The sequence below is a fragment of the Megalobrama amblycephala genome, linkage group LG6 (assembly GCF_018812025.1).
Source record: "Megalobrama amblycephala isolate DHTTF-2021 linkage group LG6, ASM1881202v1, whole genome shotgun sequence".
Taxonomy (NCBI): Eukaryota; Metazoa; Chordata; class Actinopteri; order Cypriniformes; family Xenocyprididae; genus Megalobrama; species Megalobrama amblycephala.
In genome coordinates this window covers 42,198,303-42,215,687 of record NC_063049.1, presented here as the reverse complement: position 1 = coordinate 42,215,687, position 17,385 = coordinate 42,198,303, and the positions used below count along the sequence as shown (strand labels likewise).

Here is a 17,385-nt window from a genome sequence, read left to right as displayed (position 1 = left end):
TCTGACTGTATTTTATAGTAAAATGACACAATGTCCTGGTAAATTTGTATTCATCATTACATGATGAAGTAATTTAAAGTTTCTGTTAAAACAACTAACATTTTTACAGTGTGTAAAAGGTCTCACAGTTCAGGACAGTACAAAGAGGTCTGTCGATTTCTCTGAACCTCCGTCTGTCTGTTCTGGGAAAGGGATTATGGTTTAAACACATCATGGTTGAAACCCTCTTTACCTGACATTAGACTGTTCTTTTTCTTGCATTAAGTGGATATTATAGTTGTGATCCCATGAACAGATGAGTGTGTGCCTGCGTCCCAATGTCCATACTATCCATCCTAAATAGTATGTGAGATTAAAATAAGTGTGTCCCAAAGCATAGTATGTTGAAAAGAGTATGCCAAAAGTCCCCGGATGGTCCACTATTTCCGGTAGATTTTCGAAGTGTGGATCCATGCACACTGTAAAGGCTAATATTGCCCACAACCCATTGCGCGTTGGACGAGGATTCAGTTCAGAACTACAAACACAAGTAAAAAGTGTTAAAAAACTACAAAACATGGCGGATATGCGCGATCGACGCTGAGAGGTTTGAGTGACTAATAATAAGTTCAGCCTGATAGAAAATATTTATTTCATGTTATCTGTGTTATTTTTATCTGCAAATACCAATGTGGACTTTTATAAAGATCCGAATGCCCATTAACTTTTAAATGCATCATTATGCATAAATATGAGGACAGTTCTCCACATGAAAGACCCGCCACTGCTGATCACGGTAGGAAATTAGCTAAATGAAATGTGGAGGATGTAAGATGATTGGCAGGCCAGTTTACGGTGACAGGATGAGACAGAGAGAAAAGACGCGATTGTATGACATGATAGTATGTCCCAAAGCTTGTCTACTCTTTTGCTGCACACTCAAAAGTAAGTACTTTTTGTTCACAAAAAGAGTACATACTTTTAGGGCGTAGTATAAGTAGGCGAATTGGGACGCAGCAAAAGTCTGGGTTCACAGGGGTCATGATTAAATGATCATCTTGACCTTTGACCATAAACCAGTCTAAGAACACATTTCCGCAGTAATCACAATTCTACAAAGAGATTTATATAGTATGCGCACATATAGGATTAGTTTTTTCATGCTTTTTAATATTCTATATGAAGATTTGATGGTCAAATCTCAGAATCCTGGAAATAGATGGGTTGCATAATTATGGTGGCTTGGCAAAACCAGCATACTAGTAGAAAAATGGGTTAAGGTTTGTATCATAACCAGCGATATTTTAGTATCATTGATATACTATTATAGTTTTTTTTATGTTTTATTTTCACTTGAGTTTTATTTAATTTTTGTCTTATCTGTACTAACTGATCAAATTTATTCTTTTCCCATTGTTTTCAAAAAAACAAACAAACAAAAAATGGTTCCAATTCAACTATTAAACTTAAACTTAAAATCACTTTAGTGTCCAGTTATTTAAAAACAGCCTAAGGTCTGAATGACAAACCTGTTCAAAACATCCGTGCAAGACTTTGTTCTCAATATGCATGTGTATTTCTCACCTAGTGATGCAGTAACCTGACTCCTGCATACTAATTTGTGTGTAGATAGACCTGCACTTCATGAAGAAGATCCCTGCAGGTGCAGAGGCCTCTAATATCTTGGTTGGAGAGCTGGAGTTTCTGGACAGGCCTGTAGTGGCATTTGTCCGCCTCTCTCCTGCCGTACTGCTCAACGGCCTGGCAGAAGTGCCCATTACGACCAGGTGAACATTGAAGTTGTGATTGTGAAACTCAGCATAAGAACACCGGTTATATTACTGTTTTGTGCTCGATCTGTCAGGTTCCTGTTCATCTTGCTGGGGCCTCTGGGTAAAGGGCCACAATATCACGAGATTGGCAGATCAATTGCAACCTTGATGACAGATGAGGTAAGAGAGCATTGTATCGTTGTCCAGATTTACAGCTTTTAGCAAGTTACTGTTTGTGTTCACTTTGCACATTTGTTCCAGATACATTTTAGAATATTTGTATATAAAATATCTGTAATTTGGTCAAACAAAAATGTTTAGAGTGACGCAAACCAACTAATGCCACAGAAAACATCACAAGAGGTGTCACTAGGCCCATTTTAGGAGGGCTTTAGCCCCCCCTAAATTTGTGATTAACTCCGTAATATGTACACTAATTCACGATTGATTTAGTTCTCTTTAAAACTCATATGAAACCGTTGACAGGATTCGGCTCAACCTCGTATTTTAGTCTGCATTATTCAGCGTTTTATTCAATCCGTAGCAGTGCAGAGTCAAAAGCTGAGTACAACATGTGTTAATTTATTGAAAGATTGTTATGATATCTGCATCTGTGGAGTTTTTTTTTTGTCATAAATGCAGTTTACATAATATGATGCGGGAGCAATTCAAGACGGTGTGAAATCTGGGCTTATTTATTTATTTTCATGAAATTCGTTTCTAAATGGCATGAGACTTTTCCTACTCTTGCTACTTCATACTTCAGTGCAATAAATTTGCTAAAATTTGTTATAATATTCATTTTATAATAAATCCAAAAGCAAAACACATGAAAAGAACTATAAAAGGGAGTGGAAATGGCAAATGAGCTAATGAGTGGTCCTCTGCTGCCATCTACTGGTTATAGTGGTAATTTCATGTCATTTTTATGTTAAAAGTGTTTGTTTTCCAGTAGGTGACAGAAATCCTCCACTAAAGCATGGCACATTTTCCATATTATCACCATGAAAGAAAAAGATAAATGTAGATCTTCTTTAAAGTTAATTTTACTGCACAAAATAACAGCGTTTAAAACATCACATGTGTTGAAAAGAAAATTTAGAAAATATTTTACCCACATATTGCCAATCTAGACAATTACAGTAATATAAAGTGTTTCTATAATGAATATTAATGGATATTAGCTGGTCATTTAAAATGATTAGAAATTAATTCAATATTCAGGGTTTGACTTGATAGGTAGTGAAGAACTTACTGTATTCTTCATGCCTACCCTAGTATACAAACAAAATGTATTAATTAATTAAAAATAAATTACCAACCAATGTAAAATTACTTAAAATTTACTTGTTTACTTAATTGTGATAAAAGAATACAAACTAATGTGATTTACATTTTTTTTAAAAAGTGTTTGATATTGCGTATTTGTGTTTGTTCTCTAAAGAGTCAAAGGGTTTCTGTTTACAACGTGTTTTTGCAGTGTTGACCAATGTAGCCAATCACAGACATGTCTGATGATCTTTTGAACGCAGTGGCCAATCAGAGGCGTTTAAGATAGTCAGAATCCACTCACTGTTCAAACACCAGATTTTTTATTCAGTGCCGACTGCTTTCGAATCCTCTCATTATAACAAATGAAGTGTAAACACAATGTAAATAAGAGGTTGACTGTAACAGATCTTTGTGAGACTACCATGAACTGAGATCAGTGACAGCTTTTTAGTGATTTAAAATGAATTTATGCCAGTTAACATCCTTTTATTACTTTAGATTAAAATACAATTTGATAACAAAGTTTACCAAAGAAAAAAAAATGTTATGTTGGACTAATTTAAAAACTGCCTGCATCATGACGTGATTAATACATAATACATAATACAATTACCTAAGGTATTAGTTTTTAGCATTCGCAACTTAAACTGTGCTTTGTAAAAAATGAGTGAATTCACAAGTCAACAACTCTTCATGGCAGACACTGATGTTTGTGTACTATTCTGAAATAGCTTTTTAAAATCTCGCCTAAGGCACTTATAAAGCTCTGATTTTATCCAACATTAAAATGCATGATGAAAACATTCAAATGTACCCATTAATATTAATAAATGTGACTCATGAACGTTGATGTCTTTTATTACATTACCGTTGCTGTGCTTTGCATTTTATCCAGAACACCCCACAAATTCACTACCTTAAATGGATTATTATTACTTTAATAAAACGGGTTTCATGCAGACTGGTGTCTCGCAGAGATGAGAGGATACGAAACTCCTGAGGTCTTTCACAGCTCAGCAGATTCTCTCTCACTTAGTCTTTGAGGTGCAGAGGAGACTTACAGAACGGCCCTAATAACATGCAAATGACTGCTAATTAGCCAGAAAACCACCCTTCGTGCCAAGCTGCTGGTTGATGTTGCTAAGGCAACATCTTAAGACATTAATGAAAAGCATGAAAATGTGAATATGTACTTTTTTCCAGGCTTCCTGTATATGTAGTCTTAAAGAAATAGTTTATCTTGAAATGAAAATTGTTTATTCACCCTCATTTCATTTCAAATCCTCATTTTTTTCTTTTGTGAAACACAAATGGAGATACTACTAGGAAGAACATTTCAAATGTTTTTTAATATAGAGAATGTGGATGCCGTTTTATACTGCCAGGCTCCAAAATGATTAAAAATGTATCATAAAAACTTTACTTTTTTGTCCTTTTTGAAGTGTGACAATACTTTTGTTGATCTTTCAAACTCTAACATTGAATCTCATTTTGTGTTTCACAAAAGAAAGAGAATAATATGCTAATAATATGACAGAAAATGTTTTGATTTTTGTATAAACCGTTCCTTTAATTCAGATTTCTTCTTTCATCACATCTTATTCATATTTTTGACTAAGAATGTTTTGCTTTTTCTTCTTCCAGGTTTTCCATGATGTGGCCTATAAAGCTAAAGATCGCAATGATCTGATTGCTGGAATTGATGAATTTCTTGACCAAGTTACAGTTCTGCCACCAGGAGAATGGGACCCTTCCATCAGGATAGAGCCGCCAAAGAACGTCCCGTCCCAGGTCAGTGGAACAGGACTACAGACAGGAACTATAAACCAGAGAAACACAAAGCTAATGTTGTTGCTCACAATCTTAAAAGGCTTTTGATCTAAAGACTGATGCTTAAATGCTTCAAATGAGTTTTGTAGACCAATTCAAGTTGCACATAAAAATGAATTTCTGTACAAAATGAAACATTTAATTACATTGAAGGGAAGAGTTGCAGTACGTAGTGAAGAAAAAGCATAATGAAGTGTTCATCACACATATCCCATCATGCACCTCAGGTTTTCATGCTTGAATGTTCAAAAAACACATTATTTTCCCCATATCCTCCATTGTTGCAGCTCCTCTCTTCCCAGTCTGTCAGTAACGCTCTGTTTAGTTCCTGTCTCTATGAAGCCCCTCCTTCTTAAAAGCACAATGTGCTCTGATTGGTCGGCTGGATCAGTGTGTTGTGATTGGTCAAGTGCTTCAAGTGTGTTTGGGAAATGTCCCGCCCCTTTCCATAACCACCAGTTTCAACACACTACTAACTAACTCAACCAGGCCCCGCCCCTTTATTTTGCATATGCATTGTGGGCGGGAATTATTTAAATGAATAATATTGTGACATGTGCGTTCCCGGAAGAAAACTCAAGACTACAATTCAGAAAGTTCAGAAAGTGTAAAAAATGTATTTTTAAACTCCTAATGGAGGGACTTTGTGCTTTTGAACTTCTTCGCAGATCTCAAACAGCAACATTACACACTAAAGAAAGCTGAAAATGTAAAAAAGCATAAAAGGTCCTCTTTAATTATATGAGAGTTTGTGTCACTTCATCATTCTTAGACTTCCATTGTGTCATTTTAGAGTTTATCACCTTTAATATTATTCTAAAATGATGAATGATTAGGTGTTTTCAAACCTTTTAGCTGGTAATGTAGTTAGACATAGATATTATTGTGGTTAATATCAAATGAAAAACTATTGTTATGTAAAAAAACTTCTGTTATGTAAAATCAAGTGTGTTATCTGCCACATGTCTGTACAGTAAGTCATGTGACGAAAGTCACAGTGTCTTCTCAATGTGAGTCTCCATCTGATTATAAAGATTAAAACAGAGCATTTACTGTAGAATCTCAATCTAGAAATATTGAAGAAAGGATTAACTGTAGATCGGCTTTTTGAAAGAAATTAATACTTTTATTCATCAAGGATGGATTAAATTGATCAAAAGTGACAGTGAAGACATATTTAATTTTACAAAAGATTTGTAGATGGTTGGTGTAGATAGATATGCAAGGAAGACAAGACCAATCACAATTCAGTATGCAAATTTTATGATGACATCATAGCTGTCTACAAAACAATTGTCTGTATGTTAAAGGTGCAGTAAGCAATTTCTGAGATACACCCAAACAAACACACCCCTCCCTTCATGGCTCCGCCCCCAAAATGACAAACACGCTATGCAACACAGGCAGTGACTAACAGCTGGAGCATCAGACAGCTTGCGCTAGTATATATGAATCAGCTGTGATTCAACAACAGCATATCTTGGTTTTGTGAAACATAGCAAAACCAATGTTACTCACATATCGAGCAGAAACAAAGTCTGTTTTCAGCTTCCTGCTCTCTAAAGCTTTCCCAATATTAATGCGGTCCTATAGCTTATTTTCAGTTTTATTCCTCTGAGCTTTTCCTCTTTGGTTATATCTAATTCAGTTCTCAGCATAAATGAGTACACCCCCTTTGAAAAGTAACATTTTAAACAATATCTCAATGAACACACAAAAAAAAATAAAATCCAAAATGTTGACAAGACTAAGTTTAATATAACATCTGTTTAACTTATAACATGAAAGTAAGGTGAATAATGTAACGTAGAGAACACAATTTTCAGTTTTACTCAAATTAGGGTGATGCAAAAATGAGTACACTCCACTGAAAGTCTCTGGAGCTAGATTTTAGACTACAAATGTCAAATTTAACAAGAATTCAACCACAGGTGAGTCTAATTATTCATTACACAGGTGTCCAGCAGGCAGCTGACTATAAAAGGGTGTTAAAACCCCATTTCATGCTGTCAGCAATGGCACCACATGGAAGAGAAATGTCACAAGACCTGAGAAAGAAAGTAATTTCTTTACACCAGAAAGGTGAAGGCTACAAGAAGATCAGCAAAGCTTTACTTATCAGTCAGAATACTGTAGCAAAAGTGGTACAAAAATTTTAAAAAGATGGAACTGCAACCATCTCACAGAGACGTCCAGATCATCCACAGATGTTAACACCTCGACAGGAGCGTCTTCTGACGAGAAGGGTTGAAGAAAATCGGCATGCAAGTTCACTGCAGTTATCTAAAGAAGTAGAAAGCCAAACTGGGGTGACTATTTCCCGTGACACAATACGGCGTACACTGCAGAGGAATGGCATGCATGGGTGCCGTCCACAAAAGAAGCCTCTCCTAAAGCCCAGGCACAAAAAAGCCCGCCTAGAGTTTGCCAGGACCCATGCTGACAAAGATGAAGACTACTGGGACTCTATACTCTGGAGTGATGAGACCAAGATAAATGTTTTTGGAACTGATGGCTTCAAAACTGTATGGCATCACAAAGGTGAGGAATACAAAGAAAAATGCATGGTGCCTACAGGGAAACATGGTGGTGTCAGTGTCCTTATGTGGGGCTGCAGGAGTGCTGCTGGTGTCTGGGAGCTGCATTTCATTGATGGCATCGTGAATTCACAGATGTACTGCTCTATACTGAAAGAGAAGATGCTACATCACCAACATGACCATGATCCTAAACAAACATCTAAGGCCACTGTTGGATTTCTGAAGAAAGTGATTCAGTGGCTCCTGATCTGAACCCAATCGAACACCTATGGGGAATTCTGAAGAGACAAGTTGAGCATCACTCTCCATCCAGCATCCAGTCTCTAAAAGAGATCCTTCTTGAAGAATGGAAAAAGATGCCTAGAAGACTTGGTGCTGTCATTAAAAATCATGGAGGCCATACAAAGTACTAGATGATGTAGTTTTTGTTGTGGGGTGTACTCATTTTTGCATCACCCTAATTTGAGTAAAACTTAAAAATGTTTAATCTAAGTTATATTATTAACCTTACTTTCATGATATAAGTTAAACAGATGTCATATTAAACTTAGTCTTGTCAACATTTTGGAAATTGTTATTGTTTAAAATGTTAATTTTCAAAGGGGTAGAGCACTGTATCTATATAAATATATTGTATATAATTTGCGGGGTGTCAGGGAGCCGCTAACAATATGCGGGAGAATCCCGGACTTCCCGGGAGTGGTGGGATGTCTGTAAATATTCTGTAAATTGTTTGTTTGGGTGTTGATTTCACTTTTCAACAGCGTTTCTCAGAAATTGCTTACTGCACTTTTAAGCCCTTCAGGCTTAATTAATTGCAGTAGTTCAACACTTATGATCCCAGATTTAGAACAAACACTAAACTGGGCTGTGTTTCTCAAAAGCATTGTAAGCCTAAGTAGATCGTGGAACCTCGTAAAAGCTCACAAAGCTTTTGAGAAACGCAGCCCAGAATGTTTGAGGACTATCTCTGTGAAGTCTTCTGCTGCTTGCTGTCAGATCTCCTCTCACAGTTTTATGCTAAGAGTGCTGGTGTGTCCCTCTATTGTCTCTGTGTTTGATATAACAGGAGAAGAGAAAGATCCCTGCAGTGCCTAATGGAGAGCTGGCAGAGACAGAGGAACATGGTGGACATGGAGGCCCTGAGCTGCAGCGCACCGGGAGGTCAGTCTGGAGTGTGTGTATGTGTGTAGACGTATCACAATCACATGTCAGTTTGTGTGAAAGCCGTGGAAAAAAATCATAAAGGAAATCTCTTTAAAACCTCCTTTTAGAAGGAATGGAGATGTTTGCAGAAATCTTTTTTCCTGTGTCAAGGTTTCAGAAGAGATGTTAATGTAATCTTGTACTGCACTGACACTATTAGATGAGAACAAAACTTGAACTGAATGGACCATATGCATGTGATGTTCTTAAAGGTGCCCTAGAATTAAAAATTGAATTTACTGTGGCATAGTTTAATAACAAGAGTTCAGTACATGGAAATGACATACAGTGAGTCTCAAACTCCATTGTTTCCTCCTTCTTATGTAAATCTCATTTGTTTAAACGACCTCCGAGGAACAGGTGAATCTCAGCATAACACCGACTGTTACGTAACAGTCGGGATCATTAATATGTACGCCCCTAATATTTGCATATGCCAGCCCATGTTCAAGGCATTAGACAAGGGCAGCCAGTATTAACTTCTGGATCTGTGCACAGCTGAATCATCAGACTAGGTAAGCAAGCAAGGACAATAGTGAAAAATGGCAGATGGAGTGATAATAACTGACATGATCCATGATTACATGATATTTTTAGTGATTTTTGTAAACTGTCTTTCTAAATGTTTCGTTAGCATGTTGCTAATGTACTGTTAAATGTGGTTAAAGTTACCATCGTTTATTACTGTATTCACTGAGACAAGAGCCGTCGTTATTTTCATTTTTAAACACTTGCAGTCTGTATAATTCATAAACACAACTTCATTCTTTATAAATCTCTCCAACAGTGTAGCATTAGCCGTTAGCCACGGAGCACTATCAAACTCATTCAGAATCAAATGTAAACATCCAAAAAAATACCATACTCACATAATCCGATGTATGCATGCAGTATGCATTATGAACACTTTGTAAAGATTCATTTTGAGGGTTATATTCGCTGTGTGAACTTTGTTTATGCAATGATAGGGTCGAGAGCTCGGGAGGGGGCGGAGAGTGCGAGCAATTAAAGGGGCCGCAGCCTGAATCGGTGCATTTCTAATGATGCCCCAAAATAGGCAGTTAAAAAATATAATAAAAAAAAAATCTATGGGGTATTTTGAGCTGAAACGTCACAGACACATTATTCGAATGTAAGATGGCATAAAAAAAAGACATGTCTCAATGTTCCTTGTCTGCAAAATTCAATTCGACCATCAGTTTTCACACGTTTGTGTGGAAAAAAAAGTGTCAACACACTGTAAATGAAAGATTTCTTGTGCAAGTTAGTTAGATTCATTGAATAAAATGTAAATTTTCACAAGTGTGCTGAGATTGAGCTTGCGCTGCACTGACAGCTTCTGTGATTATAAAGAGAGAGCGTGGTGCTCGCTTTCTGTATAATTCATGAGAAAAGTTATTGTTTTTCATGAGATTTTGTGAGTACTTCATACTTCACCTTGACAAAATGTATTTTTAAAACTAGTTATTTTATAATGTTTAATATTTATTCAAAAGCGAAACTGAGTGAAAAAACATTACAGGAAATACGGCTAATATGAGCCAATAAATGCTCCTCTGCCGCCATCTGATGGTTACAGTGGTAATTAATGTCTAAATAAAAGTGTTTTCTATCAAATCTTGAAACGTTCGGTTTTACAAACCGGGACAATCAAATAATGTTTTGGGTCATCACATTAAAAATAACATTTGAAGTGCTGGAAAAATGTTGTGTGTGCGTGTTTAATTACAGACACCGTGTTTCTTATTCAAATTTCCCATTATCTTCGTCTTTATTGTTATCAATAAACAGGTTTATAGGCAAATCAGGCAAGAGTGATAACTGAATTAAAATATAAATACAACATTAAAAAGTCAACCATTGATGGTTTTGTGTCAATGTCCAGCGGGTACAGAATGACAGCTAACAGTTCACCGGAAATGCCCAAACTGGCTTAAGGAGAACCAGGAAGTAGCTGTCTGGGATAATGGTCATATTGTCTTCTGTAGAGCTGCTTTATAGCTGAATCAAATTTGTTTCATAATTTACAAAATGCGACTTTAACTCTGTTATTGAACTGAATTGAAACAGTGAACTGATTCGAGCTGAGTTGAACTTGGTTCATGATCGATGAATTTTACATAGTTATTGAACTAAAGTGAATCAACATTGATCATTGACTACTGTGAAGCTGCTTTGAAACAATCTGCATTGTATAAAGCGCAATAGATATAAATGTAACTTGACTTAACCTTAACAATTGTGCCTAGATACCAAAGTCTGCGATCAAAAGTCTAAGATATCAGTCTGAAATCTTATCAATTATCTGAGCTGTCATTCACATTTTGTCGATCTATACTCCGATTTCTTTAAGAGAAAGATCTAAGATGAAGTTAATACTTAAACATGACACAACTTAAGTCTTGTGAACTATTAAAAAGAGAAATGTTCCTCTCAGAAACCAATATGATGTAAAAGGTCACCGTCGTGTTCGTTATGACAGTTAAAGGGCACGTAATAACGCAGATCATTTAGGATGAATGTTTCATTCTCTACTACAATGTAACCGAGAGCCGTGCCACTGAAGACCAGGTTTTCAACTCTCCAGTGAACTGGACAGATGCCATGTTTGACATTTGGTCACACTCTTCCTGTTGAGTGACAGTTTTCACAACTTTGAGTGACTTTCTCTCTTCTCACAACAATAATCCCCTTCTGTTCTCAGATGGCTCTTTTCTCCCAAATGGTCTGCAGTGATCATATCTGATCAGCCCTAATATTAATATTTCTTTCTGGTTAAAGAATTCTTTCTTAAATAGTCTGTATGCATGGAATACCTGAATGACCTGCGATATTTTCTAAATCGTGCAACGACAAATTACTGAATGCTCTCAACTTGATATTACATTTCCAGTGTGACAAATGCACTGGACATAATATCTGCTATGATTTTAACATATCTTTCTTGAATTTTCTTTGAATTTTTTCATCAGCACTTGACCCATTAATATTAGCACTTTTTTCTATTTCTATTCTGTCTCTCTATTTATTTACTTTTAAAGAACGATGTGCACTTTGCCGTAATAACTGGGACTTGACACATACTGTTGCCCTCATGTTGATTTGATTGCTTCTATTGTTCTCGATTCGCTTTGGAGAAAAGCATCTGCTAAACGTAAATGTAAACGAATTGGACTGCCAAATATTGACTTTTTAATACAAAATTGAATTAAAAATGTTAAATAGATGATAACTGGTCAGTGTTTTACCATTTTATCTGTATATTTATATACTACATTGATTTCAGTTTTTATATATTTGTACTTTGTGCCACACCAGTTAATGCTGGTGAATTGTGAAAACTCTATTTAGCATTTACTAAATGTGACCCAGGACCGCAAAACCAGTCATAAGGTTTGAAATTGACATTTATTCATCATCTGAAAGCTGAATAAATAACCTTTCCATTTATAAATGTGTGTATGTATTTGTTAGGATAGGACAATATTTGGCCGAGATACAATCTGGAATCTGAGGGTGCAAAAAAATCAAATTTTTGAGAAAATCGCCTTTAAAGTTGTCCAGATGAAGTCCTTAGCAATCGATATCCACTCACAAAAATACATTTTTGATATATTTACGGTAGGAAATTTACAAAATATCTTTGTGGAACATGATCTTTACTTAATATCCTAATGATTTTTGGCATAAAATAAAAATCGATAATTTTGACCCATATTGTTGGCTATTGCTACAAATATACCCGTGTGCCTTATGACTGGTTTTGTGGTCCAGGATCACATATTAAACATATATATATATTTTTTGTCCCTGTGACAGTGCAACTGTTTTTCATATGCAAGATGCGCCAGACTTTCTGTCTTGCTGTGAAACGGCACTGGTCAGGAAACCCGTGACTTACTGCGAGGAATATTCCACATATGTGTCGGAACATGGAGAAAAAAAGCAGCCATCCTATATATAAAATTATTGTTCTGCATAGGAAAATGTTGGGAGAAGACGTGTGAGTTGCAAGAAATTCTTTAGACTGTAAAATAAAAAAGTAAATAAATAATAGTTTGAAAATTAAGCCTATTTTTATAAGTGAATTAAGCAAATTTACCCCCTAAATGTAATACATCTCAATATTTTATATCTGGGGATCTTTGTAATTCCCATTATTCTCATTAATATAATACAGTACTGTAAAAACACGAAACTGTATTTGGTCAGAAAACCGTGGCTTATTGCGAGGAATATTCCACATGTGTGTTGAAACATGGAAAAAAAAAAAAATCTCCAGCCATCCTATAGATACAATTATTTTTCTGCATATGAAAATGTTAGGAGAAGATGTGTGACTTGCAATAAATTATTTAGACTGTAAAATAAAAAAAAGAAAGAAAAGAAATAATAGTTAAACTCACATTACTGTAATGCATTTTGATATTTTATATCCGAATATCTTTAAGTCCAATTATTCTCATTAATATAATACTAATACAAAACACGAAACGAAAACTGCGGCATAATGCAAGGAATATTCCTCGTCTGTGTCGAAAATGCAGAAAAAAACCCTCCAGCCATCCCATGTCCCAAATGTTGTTAGAAGATGTGTGATTCTCAACAAATTCTTTGTACTCCAAAATAAAAAAGAAAAGAAGAAAGTTTGAAAATGAAGCCTATTTTTTAGGTACATTAGGATAGTAATTGACATTATTTTCATGAGAATTACCCTCCCAATTTCCCATTACTGTGATGCATCTTGATATTACATTACATTACAGTACAAATTACAATTTAAGTAATACTAAAATACTTTTTTTTTTTTTTTTTGCATTATAGTAAAGACAGTTTAGAAGGAAAACATGTTTAATTGTCATGAAAATAATTTGTACTCACATTTGTTTCCTGGTGAGTGTGTGTTTATGTAATTCTCAGTGGAATGTGACACAGCTCTAAATGTGTGGCACTGAATTCCGTTTAAGCCAGTTTTCCAGCTTTTCCGCAGCTCAGAGGGGTGTCTGGTGTTTTTTGTCAGGTTTTTTGGTGGATTGGTTCTGGATGTGAAGAGGAAGGCTCCGCACTTCCTGTCGGATTTCACAGATGCGCTCAGCCTGCAGTGTTTGGCCTCTTTCCTGTTCCTGTACTGCGCCTGCATGTCCCCTGTTATCACCTTCGGAGGGCTGCTGGGAGAAGCTACAGAGGGACGCATAGTAAGAACACATGGACATCATTTAAATACACACATGTGGTCTGCTTCTGATTGGCTGGTTTAAGTTGCACAGTCAGTAATATTTTCATGTATGTTAATGTAGTCATATAAACATGATTGTTTTTATACATCTTCTCAGAGTGCAATTGAATCTCTGTTTGGAGCCTCCATGACTGGAATCGCGTACTCGCTCTTTGCCGGACAGCCTCTCACTATCCTGGGCAGCACCGGACCCGTTCTGGTGTTTGAGAAAATATTGTTCAAATTCTGCAAGTATGTGTAATGCCATCCTCTGATGTTTATATCACTGATTTAAACTGCAGTACTGAATGAAAGAAAATCATTTAGACTTTATTGGTTTAGATCATGAAAATTTATTCTAGTCTGTCTCTCTTGTTCTAACACTATCGTTTTATCTCTTCTCTATCGTTCTATCGTGTATCTGTCGTTCTATCTATCTATTCTATGATTTTATTTCTCGTTCTGTCTATTGTTCTATCGTTTTGTCTTGTTCTATCTATCATTCTCTCTTATCTTTTATTCCGTCTATTCTATCGTTTTATCTATCTATCTATCTATCTATCTATCTATCTAAAATTGTTCTATCTAACGTTCTATTGTTTCTCTCATTCTCATTCTATCGTTTTATCTCTTGTTCTAGCTGTCATTCTATCATTTTTCTCATTCTATCTATCATTCTATCATTTTATCTCTTATGTATCTGTCATTCTATCTATTGTTCTATCATTTTATGTCTGGTTCTATCTCTTGTTCTGTCGTTTCTCTCGTTCTATTGTTTTATCTCTTGTTCTATCTAACGTTCTATCATTTTATCACTTTTTATCTATCGTTCTATTGTTTATCTCATTCTGTCTGTCGTTCTATCATTTTATCTCTTGTTGTTTTTTCTCTCGTTCTATCTAACATTCTATAATTTTATCTCGTTCTATCTAACGTTCTATCGTTTATCTCTCATTTTATCGTTTTCTCTCATTCTATCTCTCGTTCTATCGTTTTGTCTCTCAATCTGTCTCTCGTTCTATCATTTATCTCATTCTAACGTTCTATTATCTCATTCTGTCTATCATTCTATCGTTTTATCTCTTGTTCTAGCTATCGTTTATCTCGTTCTATCTCTCGTTCTATCGTTTTCTCTCATTCTAGCTATCATTCTATCATTTTATCTCTCATTCTGTCGTTTTATCTCATTCTATCTGTCATTCTATCGTTTTATCTCTTGTTCTAGCTATCGTTTCTCTCATTCTATATATTGTTCTATCGTTTTATCTCTCATTCTATCTCTCGTTCTATCGTTTTATCTCTTGTTCTAGCTATCGTTTATCTCATTCTATCTATCGGTCTATCGTTAATCTCTCATTCTATCTCTCGTTCTATCGTTTTATCTCTCGTTCTATCTATCGTTCTATCGTTTTATCTCTTGTTCTATCTATCGTTTATCAAGTTCTATCTCTCGTTCTATCGTTTTCTCTCATTCTAGCTATCATTCTATCATTTTATCTCATTCTATCGTTTTATCTCATTCTATCTGTCATTCTATCGTTTTATCTCTTGTTCTAGCTATCGTTTATCTCATTCTATCTATTGTTCTATCGTTTTATCTCTCATTCTATCTCTCGTTCTATCGTTTTATCTCTTGTTCTAGCTATCGTTGATCTCATTCTATCTCTCGTTCTATCGTTTATCTCGTTCTATCTCTTGTTCTTTTGTTTTATCTCTCGTTCTAGCTATCGTTCTATCGTTTTATCTCGTTCTATCTCTCGTTCTATCGTTTTCTCTCGTTCTAGCTATCATTCTATCATTTTATCTCTCATTCTATCGTTTTATCTCATTCTATGTCATTCTATTGTTTTATCTCTTGTTCTAGCTATCATTCTATCATTTTATCTCTCATTCTATTGTTTTATCTCATTCTATCTGTCATTCTATAGTTTTATCTCTTGTTCTAGCTATCATTTATCATTCTATCTATTGTTCTATCGTTTTATCTCTCATTCTAACTGTCATTCTATCGTTTTATCTCTTGTTCTAGCTATCGTTTATCTCATTCTATCTCTCGTTCTATCGTTTATCTCGTTCTAGCTATCGCTCTATCGTTTATCTCATTCTATCTCTTGTTCTTTTGTTATCTCTCGTTCTAGCTATCGTTCTATCGTTTTATCTCTCGTTCTATCGTTTTCTCTCATTCTATCTCTCGTTCTATCATTTTATCTCTCATTCTATCATTTTATCTCATTCTATCTGTCATTCTATCGTTTTATCTCTTGTTCTAGCTATCGTTTATCTCATTCTATCTATCGTTCTATTGTTTTATCTCTCATTCTATCTCTCGTTCTATCGTTTTATCTCTCATTCTATCTCTCGTTCTATCGTTTTATCTCTTGTTCTAGCTATCGTTTATCTCGTTCTATCTCTCGTTCTATCGTTTATCTCGTTCTATCTCTTGTTCTTTTGTTATCTCTCGTTCTAGCTATCGTTCTATCGTTTTATATCTCGTTCTATCGTTTTCTCTCGTTCTAGCCATCATTCTATCATTTTATCTCTCATTCTATCATTTTATCTCTTGTTCTAGCTATCGTTTATCTCATTCTATCTATCGTTCTATTGTTTTATCTCTCATTCTATCTATCGTTCTATCGTTTTATCTCTCATTCTATCTCTCGTTCTATCGTTTTATCTCTTGTTCTAGCTATCGTTTATCTCATTCTATCTCTCGTTCTATCGTTTATCTCGTTCTAGCTATCGTTCTATCGTTTATCTCGTTCTATCTCTTGTTCTTTTGTTTTATCTCGTTCTGTCTCTCGTTCTATCGTTTTATCTCTTGTTCGAGCTATCGTTCTATCGTTTATCTCGTTCTATCTAACATTCTATTATCTCATTCTGTCTATCATTCTATCGTTTTATCTCTCGTTCTATCTCTCGTTCTATCGTTTTATCTCTTGTTCGAGCTATCGTTCTATCGTTTATCTTGTTCTATCTTTCGTTCTATTATCTCATTCTGTCTATCATTCTATCATTTTATCTCTCATTCTCTCTTGTTCTATCGTTTTATCTCGTTCTTGTTATCATTCTATTGTTTATCTCTCGTTCTGTCATTTTATCTCTTGTTCTATCGTTATCTTTTATATCTTCTATTGTTTAATTGCTTGTTCTATCTATCTATCATGCTATCGTTTATCTTGTTCTATCATTCTATCGTTTATCTATCCTTCTGTCTATCGTTATATTGTTTATCTCTCGTTCTATCATTCTATCGTTTATCTCTTGTTCTATCTATCATTCTATCCTTTATCTCACATTCTATCTATCATTCTATCATTTATCTCACGTTCTGTCATTCTATCCTTCATCTCTTGTTCTATTTATCATTCTGTCGTTTATCTATCATTCTGTCTATCTATTGTTCTATCGTTTTATCTCGTTTTATCTACTGACTGTTCTATAATTTTATCTCTCGTTCTATCTATCTGTCTGTCTTTAATTCTAGATAGATAGAAACCAACCAGAACACCCTAGAATCTGCTTAGCAACCACTCAGAATACCTTAGAAACCTCTTAGCAAGGCCTTCACCCC

The 17,385-nt window shown here is 35.2% G+C and overlaps 1 protein-coding gene across 3 annotated transcripts in view; it reads left to right on the top strand.

Annotated features, from left to right (window-relative positions):
- Positions 1–17,385, top strand: part of slc4a10b (solute carrier family 4 member 10b) — an 83,241-nt gene that overhangs the window by 49,642 nt on the left and 16,214 nt on the right. For all 3 annotated transcript variants that reach the window (XM_048194685.1, XM_048194686.1, XM_048194687.1), the window contains 6 exons: positions 1,609–1,766; positions 1,844–1,931; positions 4,668–4,814; positions 8,463–8,557; positions 13,620–13,794; positions 13,933–14,066. In XM_048194685.1, coding sequence (XP_048050642.1) covers positions 1,609–1,766; positions 1,844–1,931; positions 4,668–4,814; positions 8,463–8,557; positions 13,620–13,794; positions 13,933–14,066 — 797 coding nt within the window. The remainder of the gene's footprint in view (positions 1–1,608; positions 1,767–1,843; positions 1,932–4,667; positions 4,815–8,462; positions 8,558–13,619; positions 13,795–13,932; positions 14,067–17,385) is intronic.